This window comes from Varanus komodoensis, unplaced genomic scaffold (assembly GCF_004798865.1).
Source record: "Varanus komodoensis strain SLA01 unplaced genomic scaffold, ASM479886v1 scaffold53, whole genome shotgun sequence".
Taxonomy (NCBI): Eukaryota; Metazoa; Chordata; class Lepidosauria; order Squamata; family Varanidae; genus Varanus; species Varanus komodoensis.
Window position 1 is genome coordinate 3,569,859 of NW_025336126.1, and position 27,660 is coordinate 3,597,518.

General features: G+C 46.9%; 1 protein-coding gene across 1 annotated transcript in view; it reads right to left on the minus strand.

The window, feature by feature from the left end:
- The window catches only part of TTYH1 (tweety family member 1), a 61,731-nt gene that overhangs the window by 18,384 nt on the left and 15,687 nt on the right, over positions 1-27,660 (minus strand). Inside the window, exons 2-3 of the mRNA XM_044448075.1 lie at positions 24,134-24,306; positions 2,541-2,652 (exon numbers count right to left, since the gene is read on the minus strand). Coding sequence (XP_044304010.1) covers positions 2,541-2,652; positions 24,134-24,306 — 285 coding nt within the window. The remainder of the gene's footprint in view (positions 1-2,540; positions 2,653-24,133; positions 24,307-27,660) is intronic.

Here is a 27,660-nt window from a genome sequence, read left to right on the forward strand (position 1 = left end):
TTTCTAACCATAACAGCTAGAAGTAATTATGATGGAATGTCCCATCTTTCCACCAGCTCAGCACTACTGCATCCAAAACACCCTCTGGCCAGACAGCAACTGCTCTTTATTACAACCTGAGCACATGCCCAAGATATTGTGCAGGAAATCTGGGGGTTCGCCAGCAAGGAGAGCAGTTCTCAGCTGAGGTCCTGCTCTGTATCTTCCTCCGTTCCTTCCATTGCAAAGCTGAGAAAGCATGCAGGGCAGGGTCTTTTTGGTCACAAAGCTCAAGCTTTGTGACTCCCTCCTATGAGAGGCCTTTCTGAGATCTTCCACCATGAGAGATGCGGGAGATAGATGGGGCTTACGCAGGACATGAGCTTTTTGCCCTTGGCTCGTAGGTTCCAGAATTCTTTCCTGTTATCCTTGATCTGGCTCCTTCAGTCCTTGCCTCCTGGCATGATGTTAAGACAATCTCCTTTCCAAGGACTTTCCTGGGTCAGGTAGTGGGGTACCCTTTTCTTGCTGCAGATACCAGGGGAGTTGCTGTGTTGTTCTAAGTGCAGTTTTGGCTTTATTTTTATGATTGCTTCTATTGAAATTCATTGTTTTCTTTGTTTCACTTCTGAATCCTTTCTGAGTGCATTTTGGTAGCAAAAAAAAGCAGGTTATAAGTAGTTTAAAAGAAGCTACAACAACTAGTCATGGCAGCCAAAGCTCCATTACAGGGTAACTGCAAATCGTCTCCATGCTGTACAGCTTCCTGGGAATTTACTACAGTGGTTCCCACTTCAGTTATGAAGCTCAGTGGGCCTTCCACTGTTCTGTATGACGTGACAGTGTGCTACAAAACAATCCCCACAATCCTTTGCAATGTGCAGGAATTCCACAGGTGGCAGCCATGCTGTGATTTACACAGCAGGCAAGCTAGCAGGGCAAAAGCTGTGAAAAATGTTGAAAATGCATCTGAAGAAAGCTTATGTTTAGCTTAGATATGACTGGGCTTGCATGACACGACAGCCCATTGTGGGTTGCTACCCACAGTGGGTTATTGTGACATGCAAACCCAAACCACTCCCTGCAGAATGGCTTGTCTGAGGGCCACAAGCCAGCCTGACAACGCATAAGTGGTTCTAGGAGTGCTGGTGCCTCTGATGTGCTTTTGTGTCATCCAAACGTGGGCAACTGACCCCATTGTGGGTACTACCGATCAGCTACTTGGAAAGAGTGACAAAACCTCGTGATGTTCTTGTCAAGGGGCTCCTGGCCAACCGCGACTGCCAGATGCCCCCAAAGTGCCCAAGCAGCATTTAGGGGCAGCTGGCACTGGCTCCCCCTGACCCTGCCATTTTTGGCTTGCTATGGTGTCCTCCTCCTTTTTAACCCCTTGGCCTTCATTTCATGATCTCATCTCTGCTTTGTTTCTTCAGAATTCCCTAGTGGCATCTTGGAGGGGCTACTTGTGATCGCCAAGACTTTTCCCCCCTTAAATTTTCCCCTCAACCTTTGCAAATATTTGCAATTTTTAAACATGCATCTGTACAATCACATGAGTGCAGGAAACCAGGGTCCTGAGAGGGCAGTATGAAGGGGAAAGGCTTGCTGGTAAAATCCCACAAGTAATTTTGAGCATTGCCTTCACAGTCTGCGGGTAATTTTATTCTCCCCTTTAGTAACATCTTCCAGCTGTCAAAAGGCAAGATACCAAATGTAACCAAAGACATGAGTGATCATAGCTCACAAAAAAGGGATGAGTGGTTGTTCATCTCCTGCCTAGCAAGATCCTTGGAGGGGTTGTAGTGGGGACTCACTTTTGCAATTGTTCCTGAGAGTCTGTCAGTTTGCAAACATGCAAAGTGCAAGGCACCCCATTTACAGAAACAGTTGCTTTTGACAGCCGTCAAAGATAAAGCTCCATTTTTCAAGTATATAAACCATATAATGTCCTACCTACAAATGCTTATCTGAAATTGGATCTGGCCCTTGACTGAAAGAGGTTCTGCACCCCTGCTGATGATATAGGCACCCAGCTGATGAACTCACCAAAGGAAAAAAAAAAAACAGACACTTTCTAAGCGCCTCATACAAAACCCTACTAGCCACATAGCACAGCCATGATGCTGCACTCCAGCTGGCTGGGGAGACCTGCTGAAGCCTTGGCCTGCCACTGTTCCCGACTATGACATACAGCAACACACTAGGTTCCACCACACTGATGGCTGATTCTGCCGCATTCACTCGTGCCTCAGTCACGCCGCCACTAGCGGCACCCAGCCCTCCACCCTGGAACAAGAACAGCCTCGCTAGCTCTGTGGCATCATGATAGACAGACTCGCAACATATGCTAAATGCATGCTGGACTCATGCTGAGCAGGCATCCCTGGAAGAAAGACACACGAGTCAAGAGCCACTAAACTTGCCAAGGGCTGTTGACAATTAATTTCATAACCTCGGTTTCACAGTGTTTGGAACGTGCCAGCAGAGCAGAGGTTGAAGTGTTCGGGGCTATTATCTCAGGAGAATTGGCCATATAATCAAGCCGTGTTTCCCCCACTCACCAGAGTATCGATGGAGCTTAGCGTGTGATTGGCGTTCAGTAGCGAATATGTGACCTGGTACACACCATCGTTGGTCTCACTGTTTCCATAGAAACCGATGCCAATCCCAGCACTGTGTTTCGGGGAAGAGAGAAAGGAAGAAAGAGCCAGATCAGCATGTGGGTTTCACAGCCCTTTTGCCCCTCTTCCTTAATAAGAGTGTTTGTGGGCAACAGGGACAAGAAGTCTGAAACTCAACACAGCCCTGTTTCGGTGCCATAATGGCCTGTTTATGCTGGACCAGCTTCCTCGAAGTATGTGAGAAGAACGAGGCCTCCCTGGGGGTCGGCAATTTTGGGACAATACCATTACGGACCGTGAATTGGGACTGTTACAATTTAATATGAGCGTGCCCTCAAAACAAACCCGAAGCTCATGCCAGAGTGATTGCAGGTCCAGGGCCAGAAAAGTCCGTCGTTTGTCCAACTGATCAGTGTAATTGCTATCAAGCCAATGATTCATTAGACGGAGGTGGGAAGGAGAAGTTGTTGGGATTGGCAACCGTTTTCTTCATGGCCTCTTCCAACTGCTTGCCGAGGCATTGGAAAACCATGCAAGGCAATTAAGTTGTTAGAACAAATCAAACTCAATTACAAGTGTCTCCCCTGCAGATTGGAAGGAAACTATCGGCCAAATTTTGACCAAATTTTGCAATGTGATTCTCAGCATCCCCAACAAAAAAGTATCATAGTACTTTAAAACATGCATATTTTGTTAATAAATGTTTAGAAGTGTGCATTTGGGGAGAAACTGTTTATAAATAGGTATTTAAACAAAGACATAAATATACATTTCAGTCAATCATAGACTGATGCATAAAGAAGCCAAAAGAGGCTTCCAGACAGCATTCTTTTAATCAAAAGATAGTATGCAGTTACTCCATCTTTCCCTTTCGAATGGATTTTTTTTAATGGTAGGAAAATAGGAAGACATTGTAGAAAAACACAGAAGGGCTACAAATGGAAGACAGTAAATGGAAGTCCAGAATGACTATCTGGCCCCCCTGTGAAATTCCATGCACATGGGAAGCCTCATCAGAAAGCACTCATAGTTTGTATTTGTCCATCCATATTTGGGAAGAAATGGAGGTAGTGACAGATTTTATTTTCCTGGGCTCCAAGATCACCGCAGATGGGGACTGCAGCCAAGAAATTAAAAGATGCTTGCTCCTGAGGAGGAAAGCTATGGCAAATCTAGATAGCACACTAAAAAGCGGAGACATCACCCTGCCAACAAAAGTGTGTATAGTCAAGGCTATGATTTTCCCAGTTGCAGTGTACGGCTGTGAAAGCTGGAGGCTGAGCCCCGAAGGATTGAGGACTTTGAATTATGGTGCTGGTGGAGACTCCTGTGAGTCCCTTGGACAACAAGGCAATCAAACTGGTCAGTCCTAGAGGAGATCAACCCTGACTGCTCTTTAGAAGGCCAGATCCTGAAGATGAAACTCAAATACTTTGGCCACCTAATGAGAAGGAAGGACTCCCTGGAGAAGAGCCTAATGCTGGGAACAATAGATGGCAAAAGAAGAAGGGGACGGCAGAGGATGAGGTGGCTAGATGGAGTCACTGAAGCAGTTGGTGTGAGCTTGAGTGGACTCCGGGGGATGGTGGAGGACGGGAAGGCCTGGAGGAATGTTGTCCATGGGGTCGCGATGGGTCGGACACGACTTCGTAACTAACAACAACAAAATTTGGGAGTTTCCTGGTTCTTCCTTTGAAGTGACCTCAGCTGTAATAAACTTGGGCCCTGCCAACACTTCAACTATATATTGGCTCAAGGCCCATTCAGCTGTCATGGCCACACCTAAAGAATCCTGGGAAGTGAAGTCTGGTCAGGTGCTAGAATTTCTCTTAACGTGTTCTAGCCCTTCATAGGTCTACAATTCACTGGTCTCCTTGGGAATGCTGTATCATGACATGGACATGCCTGTACATGTACCCCATGTTAGATCAGGAAGGCTCCAACATGGTCTTGTATCAGCCTTGATCGTTTCCCCCATTCTTCATGCAATGCTTGCGCACTAAATTGGAAATGCAGGATCGGATGCTCGGCCTGTTGAACCTTTACTGCAACGGTGGGTGGAAAGTAGCTTTCCAGATATTTGCAACTTCAGCTCCCAGCAGTGATGATTGCCCAGGCTGATACAGATTTGAGGGAACTGATGTCCAAAACATCTGGAGATCTGCTTTCTGCCAACTCCTGCTTTCCTGAATTCAGTCTCCACACAAGCAATGGTAAATGCAATGCCCTGGCAGGGCCCCTGATGCAACCCAGCAGCCGGGGTTCTTCCTCGCCCAAGGAAAGCGAGGGGATGGGGACACGGCTGCCGCCTGAGCTGAGCCTCAGCCTGCTGTGCTGAAGTGCAGCACAGCCACAGAAGGGGCCTGGGAGAGCCAGCGTCCTGCACATTCTTTGCAGGCCCCCCTGCGTCTCTCCACGAGCCTCTGCCGCCAGCTGTTCGGAGGATCAGGAATAGGGAGCAAGGGATGCCGGTGCCTCGTGTGTCAATGGGGTACCCTGTCCATTGCAGTGTTTATTCTGAGCTTTGTAGGAGTATCCATTGGAGTGAATCTAACCTGCAGCAGGAGCATGGGAGTCCTACAGCCCAGATCTGAAAGCTGCAATGGATCAGGGCCCCCACTGGTGCAGAAGCCGCCAGCCTCCCCAGCAGAAGGCACCCAGGAGGCGCAGGGTCACCTCAGACGGGCCTTCCCCACCGGCTGAGCATCACTGCATGGCTGTGCCCTCGACAGGCCTGGGCAGAAACCAGGTGGAACAGTCCTGTGGGCGCCATGCAGGGAATATGTGCAAGCAGGAGATGGGGAGGGAGCGCGGGGAAGGAAATGAGGGAAGAGTGCAAAGATGCACCGAGGGAAACAGCAGCAGCCAGGGAAAGATGTCTAAGCTTCTTATGGCAGCTGGCTGGGGATTGGGAAGGGATTTGCATAGAGAGGGATCGAGAGAGTGTGAAAGTAACAGTGCACCAGAGAGACCTGCCCTGTCCCCATCCATCCCATCCCTCTCGCTCATCCTGGATTGGCCCGTCTCTCTGATGCAGGTCCCGACAGTCCCTGTATGCCCATCCACCCCCTGGCTTGCTTCTTAACTGTAATTATGTAGCATGCTGGGTGGGTAATTATAGTCTTTCTGGTAATGACACAAGCATACAGGAAACAGCTGCATCCAAAATGTACCGAGATTAACCCAAGAGGGACCAGAACACCCACCGTCCTGCCTTCAGTTCATTTTTCTCAGCCCTATACATCTCTCCCCTCAGCCACATTTTCAGGGTCCATTCATATGCAAGGTGTTTTGTTTTGTTTTGTATCTGGTGATTCCTAGGGTTGTGGGGGTTTTAGTATTATATTTTAAAACCATCTTCCAGCTTTGAAGATAGGATTGGTTATGAATCAGAATAAGTGTACAATTTTTATTCCCTCTCACCTGCCATTTATCCTACACTCCGGTAGAAGGTTGCGTGGCCTGGTGTAACTGTCTGACCCTCCTCTCACCTCTTTATAGCTTTTAGCTCACTGAATGTACCTCTACTTTACTGGTATAATAAGTGAGAAATGTGCTTGTAAGCAGACCATTTCTTCTGATCACCTGTAGTAGCTACAGATTGCTTCCAGGTGACCTCTAGCCAGAAATGTCATGTTGAAGGAGCCAACGCATATATGGTGGTGATAGTGGTGGGAAATTGATGCCGAACACCCAGGATCTAAGCACTTGTGGCCTAATATGCTTAATTAAAGGTGCAATCCTATATACATTTAGCCAGGAAAAGGCCTACAACTCCCATGCTGGCTTAGGAATGCTGGAAGTTATAGGTCTTCTTTTTCTATTTAGACATGCCTCCATTCGTATTCTTAGAGGCAGAGTCCCATGAGTCCTGTTAGCACTGGTCCCATCATTAGGCAGGTTGAGAAAACCGCCTGAGCAGCAGCGGCATCCCACCAGCCATTGCTCCCAAGCCGCTCCACCTCTCCCCACAGCCATTCCCCTCCCTAATGGGTGGAGCTGTGCAGGACACGCATCCTGCACCTAATTACCTTCCGTGCTCAGGTGTGGAGGAGATTGCAATTCCATTGCCAGCCTTGGAGTATAATTTGCTGGGGCCTGCTGGGAGTTGTAGGCCTTCTTTTCCTGTCTAAACTTGCATAGGATTGCAGACCAATTGTTTACAATATTTTTATAGATTTAATTGTCTATAGCTTCTCAGTTACCTGAGTATTATTTATTATTTATTATTATTTTTATTTAGGAGGCTTCTATGCCGCCCCATAATGCCGAAGCCTTGGGGTGGCTCACAATAATAAATAAATAAACACAATATAATTTGAGTCGACCTGGCCAAAAATAAATAAATAAATAAATAATATTAGCAGTTAAAATAATGTTTGACTAAAAAGGTCTTCGCCTGGCGCCGAAAAACAAATAATGACGGTGCCAGGCGGACCTCTCTGGGGAGCACATTCCATGGATTGGGCGCCTCCTCCGAGTACTTACCCTCCTAATATCCTTCACAGAGGGTTCCCGGAGAAGGGCCTCTCCCGCTGATCTCAAGGGGCGGGCGGGCACATATGGACTTCTACAATCCCTGGTTAGAACTCTGGGAAGTACCTGGAGATTCACTTGTGATTAACCAAAAGGGTAGTTGATTGTGGGTTTGCTTTATTCCTCGTAAATTTACAGGTAGCCTATTCCTTTGCTCTTCTAGCGTAGCCGGGACCACTTCGGGGCCTCCTGTGCGTTCCGCCAAGATGGCAGTGCATAGTCCAACAGAGAAGGAAGAATTACCAGAGCAGCAAACCTAAGCACATGAAGGCAGGAAAATGTCCTGCAACATTCACATCCCTAGGAGTTGCTAGGAGTTGTAAGCCCCTTTTCTGACTCAACATATATGGAATTGTATTCTTGGTGAAGTAGCTGCTACCATGCTAATTTCCTCAGGATCTCAGAGCTCAAAGGAGCTCACAGCTGGTAGGGATCGCTGTTAACTCACCTGACACTGATTTTGAGAGTGCCAGGTATTCGCAAAATGTAAAACTAACCAACCAAGAGAGAAGAGTAGCTGTCGGTTTTCTGCAGCCTGTGCAGCTCAGCATTCACCTACTACAGCAGATACTGACACCAGTCTGAAGAGCTCCTTTAATGCAAGCACCAAATAGCACTTAGTGTGGGAAATCAAAGCTTTTCTTTGGTAGTCTTTGAAAAGGCTATGCAATACATTGAAACAGCTTATACAACCTGACAACTAGCCACCCACGCTAAGCTTCCGGTCCCTCGTGTCCATTCCTGGCCAGCCTATTTGCCAGGGAACCCAAGGATGGCATCTGGTCTTCTGGCAATTGGGTTGCTCATTTCACTTTTCACAGGACACCCAGAAAGGTTAGGGGACGTTTCTGTGAGGGAATTACCAGCTGGCAACGGGTTCCTTCCTGAAGCGAAGTGGCTTATTATGGTGTGGCTCTGTGAGAAACAGAGCTGCAGGAGGAGCAGCTGCGTCCCCCCACTCCTGCGCTACCCATACAGCATGCTATTTATTTAAGCATATTTCTATTCTGACTTTTTCCCTGCTCAGAATCCAAGGCACTTTGCAAAATTCTCCCTGCTTCCACTTTGCATAATTCTCCCTGCTTCCACTTTATCCTCACAACTACCCTGTGGAGGTAGGTGATCGGCCCAAAGTCACCCAGCGAGCTTCATGGCCGAGGGTGGACTGGGACCTGGATTTCCCCAGTCCTGGTCCAACATGCCAATCACCACACCACACTGGTTTGCTCAATAAATGGAGGCTCCCAGAATAAAAACTGAGGCTCTGAGGCAGGGATTCCAGATTCATCCCTTGGCCTCATGGGAATGAGGGTTTCTGCAAGGGCGGATGGGATGAGATGGGATGGGAACCAAAAGTCCCAACTTCTTTGGGTACAGCGTGTGGATAGAGAGGGCCTTGAAAGGGGGGTGGGATCGGAGCCAGGCCCACCCCCACCCCACCCCACCCACTAGGGCTTTTATCCCTCCTCTCACTGTCTGGGAACTGCCTCCCATGTAATGAAAAAGCTTGATTATCATGAGAATGTCGCTGCTGCTGCCTCTCTCCAGGCCCTGCCAGGCTGTGAGAGGAGGAGGGCGGTGGTTGTCATAGAAATGAGATTTAGGGAGAAAGAGAAAGAGGGGGCCCGGTGAGACAGAAGGAAGCTGTCAGAAATGGGGGTGGAGGGGGCAGAAACCTGTGAGAGAGCTGGGTGGGGATGTGAATGGCTGGGGGTTGATGTGTGAACCAAGGAGGGTTGGTGTGTGAAGAAAGAGAAGGTACAGGCGTGAAAGCACTCCTTGCTTCTGGACTCGAGGAAGGACTCTCTGCCCCAAGTGGGTGTCATGGCGGCCATTATACACAGCCTCACAAAAGAGGAATACATCACCAAAAAACGAGGACAAGCTAGGACACCTTCTGAGTAAGCATATATATACATGTATACATGCTCCCTTATACATATGGGAGCAAATTTAGAAATAATAAGCACAACCTAATTAGAAATATAATACATTTCACACAAATAGGTATCAAAACTGTGGTCAGATGACTTGCGTGCCTGCCAGATGCTCACTGCTGGTGGGCAACTTCATGACTCCCCCTCTTTATGGAGGCCTGTATCAGATCTCCAAGAGAGGACCGCCCTCTGTAAGGTAGGGCACCTGGCCACCATAGCAGTGACTCCAGGCATTTCTGCTGTCCCTCACACCTGTTGTGGCCAAAAGCAGTGCAAGGTTCTCTCCTCCACCCTCCCCTTTGCCTGCCTTGCAAAACCTCTCACAAAAAGACCTCCCAGTCTATTCGGCTTTCCTAATAAGCCTGCCAGTGGAGGGAAGCAGCCCCCACAGCACTGGGAGAACTGGGAAGGGAGACTCCATGTTTGCATACCGTGACATATGAGACTTGTCGAAGGGCCCTTTGTCCTCACACATGTACTTGCAAGAATTCTTGCACATTTGCAACACAATCTCCTTTTTGGTCTGCAGATGCCTTGGCCTGGATTGTGTCCCAGCAGAGCAGACATTCACAACCTGCAACTGTCAGCTGCTCCCTGCATGCCTCCCAGAGTTGGAATTACCCCCCTCTGGCTGGGAGCCACCAATGCATCTTGTGGCATTTATTAAATTCCACAAATGAACTCCAGGGCTGGTTTCTACTTGCACATCCCTTGCTTCATTTCTCAGCATTTATTCACACTTCATTTATTCAGGGTAGGAAGCTGAAACGTGTAAACAGACTCCTCTTCAACCTATACTGGGGCAGAGATAGGAAGATGTGGTCTCTTTATGTGGCCAGTTCACACATGCTGCAGACAATGAAGGACAAAAGTTATGTGTTCAAACCTGATGTTGTTCTTGCTCGGGATCTGGCTATACATGGCATTTGGGGCTGGAAAGCTAATTCATCTTCTGCTGATTCTTTTTTGGTGATGGTGGGGAGATAGGTGGAGGAAAGGTATCTTCCTTTTCAGGTTTGGCTCTCTGTTGAAATAATCTGGAGTTATTTGTTAGGTCACGGCCTCTTTGCAGAACTCCTCTCTGTCTGCGGTGTTGAGAGCCAGCCTGGAACCGGTCACAGCCGTCTGTGGGAAAGGCCTTCTTGGTCCAGTTCTGGTTAGATGGCCTTGGACCAGTCACTACTTCTAAACTTAGTTTACTTTACAGGATTGTTGTAATGACCATGCAAGCCTCTTGACCTTTAGTGGGAAGACTCAAGACTACCCAGTTGACTCCATATCGCTCTACCCATGTGTCCCCAAACCAAGACCAGTAGTTTATATCCTGCACATTACGCTGAGCTTCGGATAACATCTATTATTGGGGAATATGGCAGGTAAATCATTTTGCCTTTGGGACAGTGGGGTGTACTATGAAGTACCTTTCAGTCTCTTGACCAGTTTAGGATCCTTTGGCTCCTTTTAGTTTTCCAACTCAGACTGCCATATCTCCAAAAACCTCTCTTGGCTCCAAGTCCTCTGCTGTTCTGTTTATCAAAACTCTCTCCTGTTCCAGAGAACCCAGGCATCTTGGCACTGCAGATCTTTCTTCTGGTGAGTAAATGGCCATTCTCTGCTCCAGGCTGGTTTCTGCACTATGATGGGCAGCATCTGACTACTGGACCCTCCCTGCCCATTCAGCTGGAAGCTTTATTTCTCCCTGGGCTAGATGAATCAAGGTTTGCATGCTAAAAATAATTCCTAGCCACCCACTCTTTTGGTGCACTCCAAAGAGCAAGGAGATCACATAGGTCATCCATCCAGTCAGCCAGCATGAAGATGGAGAAATGCCTCTGTAAATTTTGGTCCTGGCTGGTCATTGGAAGGGCCAAAGTGGAGGAACAAGACTTGAGATTATGTCTAGACTACAGTTTCAAATTAGTTTGCCTTCACTTCAGGCTAAAACAACAAGGTACATGTAGTCCCATGATTCTGTTTTCAGACTTTTAAAAATATACCTTGCTATGTGAACTGGAAGACTAGTGCAGAGGGTGCTTTTAAACTTTTCTCCCTTGCAATGTTTTTCTAATAGAAATCACCCTCCCCAGAGTTGATTTTAGCCCCATAGAGGAAAAAGTAGAAAGGTTCTATCTTTTTTTTCCAGCTGCACTAAAAATAGCTGATCGGGAAAGATTTTGGCCTTCTGCTCCAAATGGCATCCCCAGCAGCTGAATTGTGCTGAAGACAAAAGCAACAGGGACAAGTATTATGGAACTACAGATTAAGGCTGTGTTCAGGTGTAATGGTAAACCAGAACTACTGAGAATTCTGGCCTGTCATTCATAGGCTTCATGTTCCTACACACTGCACTTGGCTGCTTCTGATAGCAGAAGTAATTAAGCTGACGAGGACCTAATGAAGAAGGAAAAGCATTTCCTTACAGTCAGGAGCAGGAGGCCAACTTCAGATCTTGAGTCCAGACTCTGGCTTGTTAGTGGAGACACAAATCAAGGATCTAGGTTTTGAAAGGGCTGATTAGGCAGACTGCACAAACAGGCTGCTTGTGAACAAGAATCCAGAATCTTCGACCATTACTGACAATGCAGCCAAATGCAGCCAAGGTGTTGTTCTATCTTCTGAGAACTCTGAGATGTTAGTGCTTGCTCAAATTGTTCTGCTTCTCAAAGCAGAGCCCAAATGCTGCCCCACAAACAGAAGGGACCAGGGATAAGTTTCAGCCAACGTGTGCAAGGCTACCTCTGGTAGGAACCCTACCCTCAAAAATAAAATAAAATTGCTGAACCATTCAGACACCAGTTTTGCCTCTCCCCTACCCCACACCACCTGCAACCAGTCACTTTGCCCTGCTGCATGGCAAAGCTGAATTCTAGCATTCCCATCAAACTGCAGGAGCAGGGATGGGAAACCTACAGCCTAGGGGCCAGTCTGGCTCACTGGGCCAACCCCTCTTGCCAGTGGAGTCTTAACAGAGGCCCCTCTCCAAAGCCCTGCCCCTTCAGAGGTTGTAGGCTTCCACCTTGCCATCGCCCCACCCCGGGGCAGTGCACGGAATATTACACCTGCCATATGCCTTCCCCAGTGGAGAACAGGCACAGGACTGGCAAAGCTGTCTTGACGGATGACCGGGAGTGAAGGGGTGTTTCCCCACTTGAATCTCAGGGTGGCTTCAGGGGCTTTCTGGGAAAAACGCACGCACAATAAAGTCAAGCTCCCCCACCAGAGACAGCCTTGCACACCTCGTGTCCTGGGCCCTGGAACAAGGCACAAGTTGGCTGGAGAAACCAAAGAATGGATGGCATCAGCAGCATCAGAAGGTGGAGTCCTACCTGGGGTATGATGCTGCCCACATAAACACAATCTGATCCACAGAGGACGTATAGGTCCTCTCTCCCACCCAAAGCAAGCTTGCCACCCTTGGGTGGCCAGATGCAAAAAAGGACTAGTCTTCTGCACCTTTAATAGTGTAGAAGAATGGAGTTATGCCTGCTGAAAGTCCCTTTTCTACACCACAGTTAAAGGTACAGCAGCCCTAAACTCCTTTCCAGCTGGACAAGCTAAACCACTATTTCCAGGATAGTTTGGGGCTGTCAAGGACAAGACATTTTGGAGGGCATTCATGCACAGGGTTACCATAAGTCAGGGATGACTTGATGGCACGTAACAACAAATGATGTTGAATTTGCTTTAAAAGCAACATACATTTGCACAGTATACATATTTTTCTAGGACATACTAGAAAGGCTAAAGGCCAAAGACAAATTACAAATATTTGGAGGCATTAGTAACATTCTCACAATAAGTCAGTAATGAGGATGCTGTCAGATTCTAATGGATGTGCTGATAATCAACAGGGTACTAATAAGGTGATAATATGGATCTAATAACAAAGGACCAACATTCTCCACAACTCTGTGGCTTTCTAGAAATGAGGTTTATTAGAGATGTTTCATCGAAAGGAAGCAACTGGTGTTCTGTTAACAGGCCAATACGCTCAGAAAACAGAGAATGCATAATCAGTAGGAAATTTGCAACACTTTAGCAGTAGAGGATTATGAGGAATTGGTAATTCTCTAGTAACAAGAGACTAGTAAGAATTACAATCTCTGTACTAAGTGATTTCTGGCCTTAGTGCTCTATAAGAGTAACAATTATCTTACAAAGGTAAGGTAATGTTCTGGTGAGAGCTGGCAACCAATATTGTAATTTCATTCAGTAAAAATCTAGTGATCACCCAGCAACAAGGAATGAAATGATTCCAGTAACAAGACACTAGCACTTCTCTAACAACATGGAAATAAAGGAGATTATTGCAATTTTTTTTCAATATGCAGGAAACTAGCTTAATTTTTCTACCTCTGCCCTTCCTATTTAACAAGCACTAAGCACTAACTTTTTATTAGGCACTAAAGATCTGCTAAGCAATGTGCTAACAAAAAGGGAATTAGTAATGTTCTGGTAATAAACTTTACCTGGTACAAATGCTGTGGATTGTCTTGACCACAGCCAATTACTCAGATCATGTAACCCTGTTGTGTCAATTTCAGAGGCTTTCAGTCTGGAGTTTAATGTGCTGGTCATTCTCTCTAGAGGACAAGGATCGCTGCCTCCCACATGAGCTGGCCTGCCCACTTGGGTTATTTTGGGGAGGATCATCTTCATGTCTCATTACCATCAAAAACTATATTGGTTGGGATGCAGAAAAGGCCATAGTGGCAAATGAACACAGACACCCTGCTCTGGGAGATCTGCCTGGCCTCCTTCTTGATGGGATTTTGATACTAGGGGGAAACTATTTTAATTCAAGACTCCTATGTGCACAATTGTTTCTCTTATATGATTCTGGTTTCTTTTTCTGATTGTATTTTAATGGGTTTTTTTAAAAAAAAGGAAGTTATTTTGATTGGAAGTCACCTTGGATACTGCAAACTGTGCATGCACAGAAAGGCAGCATATATATATATATATATATATATATTTAAACAGCAGCATCAACAAGGAAGGACAATTTCTTGGGTACCCTTTCTAGAGAGGACAAATTCATATAATGGTATAGTAAAAAGAGGTAATACATGAAGCAAGACTTAGTTATTTCCCTAATATGGAATTGGCAGTGTTTAGCGCAGACTACCATTTAAAAAGCAGCATTTGAACTGTGGATTTATCACAGGATGTTACAAATTTCATGGACCAGAAAGGTGACCAGTGAGGAAGCATTCAAGAGAATGTACAAAAAGCAAGAGAGTATAAAACCCATGAAATGCAGGAAATTTAGAATATTTTGGCCATATAATGATAAATGAAAAATATAGACTGGTGCCTGTGATTATACAAGGTAAAATAAATAGCAAAAGAGTAGGAAGGAAAATAACTTTTTGGCTGAAAATCATTAAAGAATGATACATTTTTAGTAGTACACAATACTGTATAGACCGGTTTATATGGAGACTCGTGCATAAGACAAAGTTGATATGTTGGGTTGTTTTTCTGTTGTTTGTCATATGTTGGGTGTATAAGATGACCCCCAATTTTTGTTTTGCTATTTTCTGTTTCAAGGGGCCAGTATATTCAATTTAGGCCAGTATATATGGGTATTTGGCAGCGGGAAGCTTCTAGATTCTCATGAGGACATGTTACTGTATTCTAGCTAATAATCACGTCCGCTCTCTAATCTGGAGGCTAATGCCAGTCTACAAGGGGCTGGTTGGCTTGGGTTGGCCAGGAAGGACAACGGGTGCCGACACTGAGCATGGGCACAGGGGGGGAGGTGTGAGGGGGTGGGCAGGAGGCAGGATGCCCACATGGGCAGCAATGCAACAACACAGGACATACGCCTCTGGTACTAGTAACAAGTTTTTTAAATGATTATTAATAAAAATGAACTTGTAAATACAATTGTCTTTATCTATCCTTTTTAAAACAATATAATATGATGAAACAAATTCACCTGGCATGTAAGATGACCCACTAATTTTTGCCTTCCTTTTTCTGGTATATATACTGGAATATAACATTATGTTAACATGTTGCATTAGATGGTTGGGACTTGGCTAGTTGTCTGCTGTAGTTGTACCTAGGGCTGGGAGAAAGCCTGCTGGATCTCTTTCCAAGCATTCCTGGGCTGCTGCTTGTGCTTGGCTCAGCCTTCCAAAGTGAGCTGAGCCGAGCTGAGCTAAGAGAGGCTCATGGATCCCCAGCTGCACAAGTGGCAACCTTCTTCTGTATCTGGTACAGTCTCCCAAACAGCTGCCACACTTCATCTGAGAGAGGGGCACTTCCAGTGGTCGCCTGCAGCCCCTCTCAACTAGCCTTCTTCAGCATCAGCAGCTGCTCCTGACATGGGAGAGGGACGCGGCTTGTGCAGTGCACAGGGCTTGATTCCTAGCAAGCTCCCCGAGAATACTGGGTGAGCTCACTAGGAAGTTGGACTCAAGGCCGCTGCAAGCCCAGGGGATCTGACAGATTCCCACCGTGAACTGAATCCTCACATACCCCTAGTTGCATCACAGGCCCAGTGTTGCCATTAGACAAGGTAATGTGGCTGAATTTGGGAGTACTGATAATAGGCAGCAGCTCCATCAGGTTCACACAGTATGAGAAGCCATGGTGAAATCTTACTGTTGCTGTGTTGTCCAGATCCAGAGCTCTTGCATGGTAGGATGAGTTTCCTGAAATCATGGAGAGAAACCACAGTCTGTTCTAAGGTGTTCATGTTTCACCATGGCTTCTCTGGTCATCTGGAACTGGGATCACTATTCTACCACTGTTAGTATGGAAGCACCATAGAGGACCCATGGCAAGAGCAGCTGTAGAAGTGGATGCTTCTAGCCTTTGATCTCTATTGCCCTCAGCTCCCTAGCAATAAATGTATCATTGCTCACATCATTCCTATTTGCCAAGCAATGTATCCATCTCTCTGTTTACTTTTGGAAACAGAGAGGCCACAAAACTACACATGGGGAGAAGTGGGGATTCGTGGCAAAACTGTTTATTTTCATTTAGTAAAGATTTGTCCAAGGACTGAGGTACCTGCAAACATGCAGGTACACTTTAATGGGGGGGGGGCATCTTTGCACCACAGTGAGCCAAACAGAAGGAGGCTGCTGTAGTCCATAGGTAAGAATAGGGAAGGGGGGATTTCACTTGTGAGAGCTGCCAGGATGCCTGGCAAGGCTAGGAAGACAGAGCAGGGAGTGTGGAGCACAGAAACTGGGCTTCTCAGGTAACCACATGATTGTCTAATGGACAAGTTTAGGTAAAAGTTCATGCACCGTGGAAACAGCCTGGGGTTGTTTGCTGTATTGTGTGACTACTACATTTTTTACTGTCATCAAGATAACATTTGGATTTTCTGCCTTAGGCTCAAAATTGCCTTGGGCCATCTAGGTGGCACTGTAATAATAAGAAGCTAGATGTCAGGAGCAAGAAGGATGTTGGGACTGAACAAGCGTTCCCATGGGATGCCAGCTGCATCAGAGATGCTTATTCAGATTCCGATTCAGAGAAAGAGGAATGTCTCGGTGAGACGGGGCAGCTTGGGTTGGCTCAAGGGCCTGGGACGCCACAGGAGGAGGAGGAGGTGGGGGATGATTGCCTCAAGGCCTTCCACCATGCTGGACTGTTGACAGTCAGTGGGAGGGGCTGCAGGGAATGAGGAACTCTAGAGGCAGATCAACTCCTCCCCTTGGAGCTGGGCCCCATGGCAAGGTATCAGCAGAGGTGAAAGACTCAGCTAGATGAGCACCGAGTGGAGAGGAGGCGTGCTCACTCTCAGAGGGGCCCTCCCAAAAGGGTGGGGCACAAACATGCTCATAAGGAGAGTTCTGAAAAACAAACATTAGACTGGATTCAATAAACTATGGAATGCACGCCCCTGAGAGGTCCACCTGGCGCCAACTTTATACTCTTTCTGCCGCCGGGTAAAGACCTTTTTATTCAACCATCATTTTAATAATTAAGGTTTTTAGATGTTTTAAGATCTTTTTTCCAGTCGCATTTTCTATTATTTTCCTCCTTCTCTCTTTTCCTTAGTTTTATGATGTGCTGTTTTATATTGTTTTAATATCTACTGTTTTATTATTGTATTATTGTAATATTTTAAGTTATTGTAAGCCGTCCGGAGCCATTCATCAGAAGGATGGGATATAAATGTTTGTTTAAATTAAATTAAATTGCTTTGTGTATGCTCAGAGACTCATTTCGATGATTTGCATTTGGAAGCAATAAAGAGTGTTTTGCAAGAGAAATGGCCTGAGCCTGGTGTTTGTTCAAAAGAGAAAATATGACTTACAACATGAGGTATGTTTTATTACTAAGGAAGCCATGGTCAGGACAACTTGCATTTCATAGAAATGTAGAATTTGGTACCGGACACATAATTTACCACCCTGAGAATCTCAGGTACCTAAGCCAAGGACAAAGTCAAGGCCTCAACTACAAAGGAAGTGTTAGTGTTTGGATCCTGATGCAGTAGACTATTGCTTCCAACTGTAGGGGCAAGTTCCCATTTTGTTATGTTCCATCACATCAAAGGTAAAAACAAACAGCAAACCTAGAACAGCCCCGCAAGCAAAATGTAGCACATCAGAGAGAAAGGTTCTATAGGTCAGCTCACTCTCATATGCACTAGATGTATAACTGCACGCTACTTCTAGTTGCTAAGGGATGACTTTGTCTCTGTTCTACTGCACATGGGTGCAGAAAAAGCTGGCAAAGCAATAGGGAATGCAGGTGGGTGCACTGGATTTGCTCCTGCCCTGCTGTATCCCAGTGTACCACTTGTGGGACCCATGTCACAGCCTAAGCACCATAAGCTGAGATGACAGTCCTGAGTACATCCCTGGAAACAGCAAGTTTAATTTAAATTACAGTTAAACAGCACCGCTGTGTGAATCCTTTGAGTGTGAGATGAGTAGCTTGTATTTCAGATCCCGTGCCCCTTCTGCTACCCTGCTAGTGCAATCAGTTATCCTGAGATAACCCTCGAGTAAACGACAACCTCTAGTTTGTTTACATGCTCAAGAAGAGAATCGGATTCAAGTGTGTTGCAGGGGGGCAGGGGAGTTCAGACAACATATGGGATTCTTAGTGCAAATAACACTGTCTTCTGATCTGTGCTTAAATGAAAAGCAGCCATAGAAGGCTGCTGGTTTCAGCAGAAGACTAGCAACAGTAGCAAGAAGACTGTTTAATCCTATCCCGCCCTCTGTTTTTGCAGTTAAGATCACCCGTCCTCGGTCTGTTTCTCCATCAGCAGCAGAAAACATAGCTGCTTTTTTCTGCTGTTGGAAGAACAGCTGGTGGGCTGGAGGAGGCAATTTTGAGTGTAAAAATGGCTAGCGGGAAAACAGTTACTCACAGACCCTCTCCTCACTGTTCCTGTGCTCTCACGGATGCTTTGATTAAAATACATACATAAACCCCTCCACCCAAAAATGTTCTACCTTTCCTCCATTGAATGCCTAGTTTGGCCTCAATCACACATCCTTGGCTAATTTTCTCGGGTCGCTCACAAGGGACTGGATGTTTTCATGGCATAATGAACATTCTGCCCAGCAGAAAAAAATGCTCCTTCTGTAATCACACATCACCCTTTAAATGTTCATTATCCTGGGGAACACTGTTATTTCTGAGCGAGTAGATAGGCAGCAGCGAGGTGTGGTTGAGCCATCCCATCCTGATGTTCGGTGAGACAAGGCTTTCCTTTCTGAAGAACCGATGAGGGTAGGATTTTCATGGCTGAAACAAGCTCTACCTTAAAAGCCAAACTCTTAAGGCATTGTTCTTTTAATAGTTGCACAAAGGAAAGAATTTTGGCCTTTGTTTTTCTCCTGCCATGATGGAAAAAGCTGCACCTGCTGGAATTCTCCCATATAGACAACTGTTAGAGTGTAGGAGCTCTGCCTTGCATTGTGTCCCGCAATCTAATAATGAATATCCTCACCTCGCCCGGTCTTGAACCATGACCCGGGGCTGCCACTCATGGGGGTAACCGGCAACTAATGTCCCTAGTGAGGTGAAGGTAACAAAATGCCTATTAGCATAAATGGTGTGGCCTGTATGTAAAGCAGGAGCCTAGCCGTGGGGCTAAAGCCAGAACTTAGCAACCCCTTAGCAACAGCTTTTGTTCCTCGCACCATGGGCCGAGCCCGCCTCCATTGTTGGGTCTCTTTGCTGTTGGATGGATTTGGAAGGATTGTGTTGTGGGGCAGGGTCTCTTGAAGCCCTTCTTCCCCACACACCCGCAACCTCTCCAATTGGGGCCAAGAAAACAGAGGAGCCATTGTTCCAGCCATGAATGGGTACAGTCTTGGCCTGAATGGGAGCCCTTCTTTTTTTGTGGTTGCTGGGCTTGTTCCCAAAGCGGCTGGGAATGGACCCCGATGCGACCCTTGTCAAATCAGGACAGGGATGGGGTGTTCTTTGAGGAAAGGGGGAGGACAGGAGCTAGATTTTTCTACTGAGAAAGTAGCGAATGTTATTGGAGAGCGGCTTTCACTCCAGGGATTGGGCTCTGGTAGGCTGAAAGAGGAGGTGGTCAGTAGATGGGGAATACGTTGTGGAGGAGGCGTCTCTCCCGCTTTTTAAAGCCCTCTTGTCATTTCCCAGTGGGGGGGGTTGTCTGCTAAGTTTTCCAGCCTGCGGGGCCAGATCGGCCAAGCTGCTGCAGCACGTGCAATGATACAGGCGCTGGGGGAAGCATCCTAAAGAGATGCTGCTCCCCTCCACCCCACTCAGCAAGACACAGGCCGTTGCTGCTTTATGGTTGCAATACACAGAGCAGTTACCTGATCAGGTACGCAGCATCCTTCCCTCCAGCACTTCCCAGCGGGCAAGCAGCACCCAGCAAAGGAAGGAGGAGATGGTGCCCGTACTTGACCTGGGAACTGTGGGCCCTGCAATTTCTGTGGCATCCTCATGAGGATCCCATTGCCCTTTGCTTCATCGGGGAGCACAATCTGGATGGTGCAAAAGGTGAAAGAAGATGTGAAATGGGGCTCATATTGATTTATCATAGGGAATATCTAACAGAGAGAAATGCCTGTAGCCCACTCACATCGTCATCTTGCACATTCTAATTAGTTCTGGATCTGCAGAATGGCTCATCTCTCCATATCTACTGACCTCCTTGAAGTTTGTTTTTGAGCAAGATATCTAGGAATCATAGGGAATGTCTCTTGATCTCTCTTGTCTGGCTGAGTCATCCCATAGTTTCTAAACTTAAAAGAACCTGACACTGCGTCTATTTAATTAAAGCGTTTCTAAGTCTTTTCTTCACTCTCCCTATGGTTATATGGAAGAAAAACCCATAAAGAACATGGATCTTTTTCTAGGGGGCATGAAAAGATTCAGAACACTGTTGTTATCAATACTGAAAAGCTAGATTTGGAAACCATGCAGTGAACATACACCCACACTCTTACAAATTGCTCAGTGAGGATTAGATGTTGCACACACACATGAGAGAGTGAGCGAGCAAGAGTGTGTGTGCGCGCACGCGGGAGAGAGCATTTATAAAGCAGAAACTAAGGTAGAGGAAGAATTTTAAGCAATAAGGCATTTTCAGTTCAGAATTTCTAGGTCCGATGGACAAAAGTGGAACTTTGTGAACAACAGAAAGAGATCCAGGAGGTTAGATCAAGGGTAGTCAAGACTTTTGGGTTGTCTGGGAGATCAGTGAGTTAAAGAAAGAGTACAAGATCTTCAAGGAGAGCCAGTGTGGTGTCAGAGCGTGGGACTGGGACTCAGACTATCTGGGTTCTAGTCCCCGCTCAGCCATGGAGCCAACTGGGTGACTTTGGGCCAGTCACAGACTCTCAGCCCAACCTACCTCACAGGGCTGTTGTTGTGGGGATAAGATGGAGGAGGAGAATGATGTAAGCTGCCTTGAGCCCTTTGTAGGAAAAAGGCAGGATATAAATCGAAAAATATAAATAAATAAATAAATAAATAAATAAAGATCTAAAGAGCTGCAAAGGTCCCCTTCTTGGTTCTCAGACAAAAATGTGTCTGTTGCATGAAAGAAAGGGAGGGATGGGAAAACGGGGAGTCTGGATTTCATACACACCAAGGGCCAAATTTACACATGGCACAGGAAACCTGTGACCAACCTCCCTGTTTCCAGCCGACTCTGAATTCAGTTTCTAGTATTGCACACCTCCTGTGGTTTGGTCCCAACTTTCCTTGTTTGCCAGCATCAGTTCCTCCTATCTGCTAACCGTCCCTAGAAAAATATCAGCCTAACTTTTGGGAAGACGTTAAGGATGCCTTCAGTAATGTTGTTGCTGTGAGCGCACGTGCCTGCTGCAGTTTTGCAGTCCTCTTTGCAAGGGCACCAAGAGTTAACTGTCTGAGTGGGGAGCAGATGTATTTCAGTTTCTGGTGCACATGCACATGATGTGCACACTTGGACGCAAAATGGCAGTGTACCACTTTCCATCCATCTGTTTGTGTCTATTTAACGAATGCTGCTGAATGTGTCTGAGTTGCCATAATAAGTACAACCAGATCCATGTGGAGCTTAAACACTCCGTCAAGACATCTTTAAGCTTCTCAAAAGGAAGCTGTTATGATCAGCCTACGAGCACACCCTGTTTGGGAAACCAGTGCAGAACAAGCTGTTGCACAGACAATGAATGAGCACAGCTTACAAAAGGCAGAAAAAGACCTGCAGCGGTGTGCCATGCCGTGCACCAATACACTGAAGGAGTGGTCTTTGGTGTGAGAATAAGGGTGTGTGTGTGTGTGTGTGTGTGTGTGTGTGTGTGTGTATAATTTTAAAGCAGGCATGACAGCATATTTTATTTTCCTTTGTGGGAACCCTGGCTCAATGCTTCACTCAGTGCTAATTGCAGACAAACATATAATTGATCCAAATTTGGGCTGAAATGTCAGTCTTACTTTCTCATCTCATTCAAGTGGGATGTCCAGCTTTTTGTTTTTTTTAAAATAGTGAATGGATGTTTATTCACCAAGACATCCATCTGGCCCTTTTTTGTTTTGTTTTAAAACACAGTTTGCTTTGAAGGGGCTCTACTGGTACTCCGGTGAGGCATAATCTGTGGGGCAGATTCATGATGTCACAGTGCTGGCCAATTGGTGCTAGGCAAACAGTGACTCATCCTGGAGAGAAGATAGTTCACTTGATCAGAACATGGGGGGAAGAGTTTCCAGCGTGCCCCACCACTCAGATAATAGTATTCCTAAGTATGTCCTAACTCTTGCAGATACAGATCTATGGCATGAAAATAAGCAGGGCTCACCTATGGAAGCCATGCTGTTCTGGCTTTGGGAAGGGGATTTCTTGCCTTGGAGACACTGGAACATTGACTTCTGTTTCAGACCCTGCACATGGCAGCAAAGCTGGTGTGTGTGTGTGTGTGTGTGTGTGTGTGTGTGTGTGTGAGCAGGGGTTAGTGGTGGCAGAGACGAGTGGAGCTGGCGAGGGGTTTGCAGAGAGTGCAGGGCCTGGAATAACAAACAGACAAAGGGGCCTGGTGAGGCGGTGACGGGACAGAGAGAATGGGACACAATTTCCTATTCTCCTGGTGGAACAAGGGGCCCATTGTGGCTTTAGTTCAGAAAAAGGGGGTGGACTTGATGGGGGATGAATGGACATTGAGTGTGTGAGAGAGGACTGGACTATCGGAGGCTTGTAAGAAGCAGCGAAAGCAGTAATATTCCGGTATAATAATGTCTGAATGGGAAGCCTGCTGGTGGCGGGCAGGCAGGTATCTGAGCTCTTCCTTTGCAGAGGTACCGCTACATTCCCACACTGCATTAAGACAGGGTTTCAGAGAATTCTGACATACCGTGAATGGGCTCCAGGCTGGTGCACACATCCTGCAGCACTTTAGCAGCTTGCTCCCATTAGCATGAGCTGCTAAACTAATCAGGAGCTGAAAGTTTCCAACATCATCCACTGGCTCAGTAACTCCCAAACAAACCAGAATATGCAAGAACAGCCCTCCCCAATCTGGTGTTCTTGAGATGTGATGGACTTCTAAACCCCATCACCCTCAGCCAGCAGGGACGCAAAGATGGGAGCTTACTCCCACACATCCAGAGGGCGCCATGTTGGTTGAAGCTGGTCTTCAACAGACCTGGTTTGTGATAATCCTGGCTTGTAAAGGGTACATCAGGCCAAGAAACTGGATGCAGACGACTCGGTAACTTTTCAGTCCCTGCTTCATTTAGTGGTACAAGCTAGCAGAAAGGGTCCAGCAGACTTGAACAAACTGAGTCCTTGAGAAGCACGGCTTACTGTTGCATGTGAGTGCAGAAACCACACAAACAAGTAGAATGGGAAGGTTTTCCCTTCTAAAAGACTCTTGTTCTGATGCCAGGTTGGTCACCTCAGAGTAAGATTGAGGAGCTGAACAAAAGAGGCCCTACAAAGAGGTAGGGTGAAATGGTTACTTCAGGCAATGGGCTGGAGGGGCAATTTAATTGAAGAGTGGGGACTTTTCAATAGCCATGTAGAATGCCTGCCTGCGTGAAAAACACAAAGCAATTAGCAAGGAAAACTAGCATCTCTGATGGTTATGGGAGTGGCTGTTGCAGCCACCTTTCGAGATAGCCAGATGCCCTCATCGTGTACAGGGACAAGACGTCTGATTCTCACTGGCTGGCTTAAGGAGATTTTGGGACATGGGGTGTAGGGCCTCCCTGTCAGGGCTGGCGCTCAGGAGCCAAGCTGGAGATTCAGCTGGTCCAGACGCAGCTTTTGGGCAGCCAGATGCAGCTCAGCCCACATCCCGGCTGAGTGAAGTGCCAGGCCAGGGAGACTAGCTAGATGGGGCCACTAGGCAGGAGCTCGCTGGCTCTTCCGGCCACCTGATCCTGCTGGGCAGGTGGCTGGTGGCCACCTGTGGGGAGCCGCACATTGGCAGAAGCCAGGCTGGGAGTTCCTGAGCCTGCAAGCCACCTCAGCGTGTGAGGCATCTGCGTTTGCAGCCAGAGGGCCTACAGCCATCCATTTCTCTTAGCCCACTGCCTTCGAGTGAAGAATGCCATTGCTGGCCAAAGACCGCCTCCTTTGGGGGAACGGGCATCTCTTTTTACCAGCAGACAATGACGGCCGCAACGCAGCTCCAGGTGACGCAGCAGACCCTCTGAGTCTTGGTTTCCTCATCGTCTTCGTTGCTGCAGCAGCAGAAACGGACCAGGTAGACGCAGATGAGAACCAGGCTGATGGCAAAGCACAGGCCCGAGATGCTGGCCAGAAAGAGCAATGCCTGGAGGAAGAACAGAGATTAAGAATAAAACTGTCAGTTGAATGGAGGTAGAAAATCACTGACCCATAGATTGTCACGACTGGGGAAACAGGCTATGTTCATGCTGTCCTCATCAAATATGAATTGTGAATAGCCCCTTCTTTGCTCTGCCAAGTTTCTAGTCCTTATGCATGTGAAGAAGTCTTTGAAAGTGTGCAGGCAGTACACAGAGTGGTTATGCCTTCCATACAGTAGGCTCCAGATCACACATGCGACCCAGTGCCATTTATAATTACTTTTCACTCTGCTGCTGCAATGGTGTGTTTACTTCATCACAGGCCTCTTTTGGCAAATCAGCAACCCCAGTCTCTGAAACATGCTTCAGCAAAGCCATTGAGAGCAATGCTCTCTTTAGTGAGGGAAAAATATTTCGAGGCTAACACATATCTAATATGGCTGCCCCTCCACTAATGGTCCAGCGTGCATAAGATTGCCTGTCTTGCATGCATAAGGTTGCAGGTTTGATCAGCGGGATATCCAGGCGGGACAAGAAACACCCTTTCCGAAAACCCTGGTCTGTTTTGAAAACACTAAGCTCAATGGACCAAGTGCAGGGCAGTTTCTCATTTCCTTACACCTAGTGCAGTGCAACCGTGGCCCATGCGCCCCATCTGACCTACGGAGGATGCCCATCGACCTGTTGAGCCTGGACTCCCCCTATGCTCCACCCCACCCCAAGCTCTGCCTCCTGGCCTGGGGGTTTCCAAGGGTTTTTGGAAGAGGTGGGGGGATGGATCCCCTATTTATTTCCACTCGCTCACCGGACTGGTGTGCAGCTACTGCTACTCATGGGAGCATGCGCAGGTACCGGAGAAAGGACTTGGCCTCTCCTTCGCCTTCCTCACCCTTCCAAGCAGAAGCTTCTGCAAGTGCCCAACCAATCCGTTTGTCTGCCCTCTCTTTGCCGGTTGCTCCAATCTAATATTTTTAACCAGTCAGACAAGTGGAGGGTTGTGCATTATGCCATTTAGTTGAAGCTAGCTGTATTTTATACTTACTCCATTGTTAGCTGCTTTTGGCTTTTCTTTTGAAATACAAGGCGAGTGATGAAAATTGAAAAAGTGCATAAAGGGACTTGCCACAGCCTCTAATCCTTTAGAATACATGAAAGGACTTCCACTTCAGGAAAACATGCAGTGAATTTTTACGAGCTCACAGCCTTCTGGAGGCCTTAATGCTTGAGTGTAAGCTTTTGGAGTTTGGGGAAGCAACTCTGAATTACAGTTTTACATGGATGTTGTTCTTGTGTTGATTTTTTTTTTTTATTTCGAAAGCCACTTTGAGCCATATGGTAAGGTAAAATCTAAATTAAATGGAACCACCACCCTTGTGTCAAACTTTTAATTGCAATTTCCCAGGGTCAGAGACCCCATCCTCTTGCCTCCTACACTCTAATGGAAAGCAATGATGAAACAAGGGCTATAGTCTTAAGTACATTTACCTGAGAATAAACTCTATTGAACACAGTGGAGTACAATGTAAAGGATCCAGCCTCCTCTTTGCATGAAACAAGCAAGCGTGCATGCCTTTATTAGACCTCAGGACTGAGGATTTGGAAGCTCAAATGTGGAATATTTTATCTGGCACTGAATGCGCATTTCTCGGCTGCAGAATTCTAGTATGTGAGTACTGAAGACTGTCATTATGTGCGTTATCCTTAAAGATTGGTTGTTTTAACTTTTCTGTACACATGAACTGTATTCTGACACAGTCTCCTGAGGTCAATTCCCCTTCTCCCTACACACTTTCACTCACTCACTCACACAGACATGTAACAAGAGCAGCCTTGCAGATTTTCTGCAACACACCAAGGCTCAGAATGCAGTCATTGACACATGAATCTGATTGCTGGTTTTGCCTGAGCTCTCACAACCCGAGAGATGGATGTGTTTCCTGCTCTCATGTGCCCAGCCTCCCCATCCCACAAACACAAACAAACAGATTACAGGCGATCTGACAATTCGCCTCAGGCTTAGACACCACAATCTGTGCCCACAGCATCTGGCAGGGCTGGGGGGCGGGGATAGCTGGGGGGGAGGGCAGCAGAGGGGTCTGCTTGTTTCCTGTGCTGGCCTTTGATGCCCTGAAAGCACCACCACTCACGAGAACGAGGGCGATTCCGGGTGTCCACTCCACGTACATGCAGACACTTGCCCATGTATTGCTCGGAGTCAGTCTGCAAATTACAAGTAGGCAGAGCGGGCCTACTCCTCGGACTCCACCCACTGCACTATTCCTCGCCCAAAGCCATCCTGAGTTGTAAAACAGAAAAACACCTCAGCCCACCCAATTGCAGGCCCAAGCGCTCGTTCTCTCTCCTCCTCAGAGCCTGCTTTGACCTGAAAACATTCTCAGCCCGTGTTGAAGGGCTGGAACTGGACCAGACAGAGTCCTAAATGTGTCATTAGCCCGCACATCAGTATCAAAGAAAGACTGATACCCGCTGCAACCTCACTCCACCCCTCATTTCTCACTGGGACAACAGTGTGTGGGAGTTTAACTCTTTCCTGCCCCCGCATCCCAGTACCTGCATTATTCCTGGTTAACATGGGATGGGGTGAAGGTGACAAATTTCATCTGGACCTCGGCAGGAGAAGGAAGCGTTAAAACTCACCATCTTGTGTATTGCAGTCCTGACAAAAATTGGAACCTTTTCACAGCAACAGCAACAACAACAAAGCCCTAAATGTCCACAAAAGGAAGAAACGCCCTCCCACCCCCTAAGATCTGCAGCAGAGCCCCTGCTCCAGGAACCCTCCTTGAAGGAGGTTAGGAGAGTGAACACCTGGAGGAGGGCCTTCTCTGTGGTGGCTCCCCGACTGTGGAATGCGCTCCCCAGAGAGGTTTGCCTAGCGCTGACTTTATATTCTTTTTGGCGCCAGGTAAAACCCTTTTTATTTACCCAATATTTTAAAGTGTACATATTTTAATCTGGTTTTATTAACATCCTCAGTTGTATTTTATTTTGTTATTGATTGCTGTATTTATTGTTTATTTATCACATTGTAAGCTGTCCAGAGACAATTGGTATAGGATGGGATAAAAATAGCCTGAATGAATGATGGGCTTAGCCCCTGTGTGCTCTGGACAAGATACCCCCATCCTGTGCCCGGAGATTCGCCTTCCTCACGCTCATTTGCCTAGTCTTCTGCACTTCAATGAACTGGGCTGGAATGGAAGTGCCCAGAGAGCTGCCTTTTCTCTCCTGGGAACGCAAGAAGAGCAATGCTGGCCTGGTGCAAGGGCTGTCACAGAGCCCCCCCGACACCCCAGAACCTCTGAAGCTCAGCATGAGGCAATTGCGGCCTCCTGCTC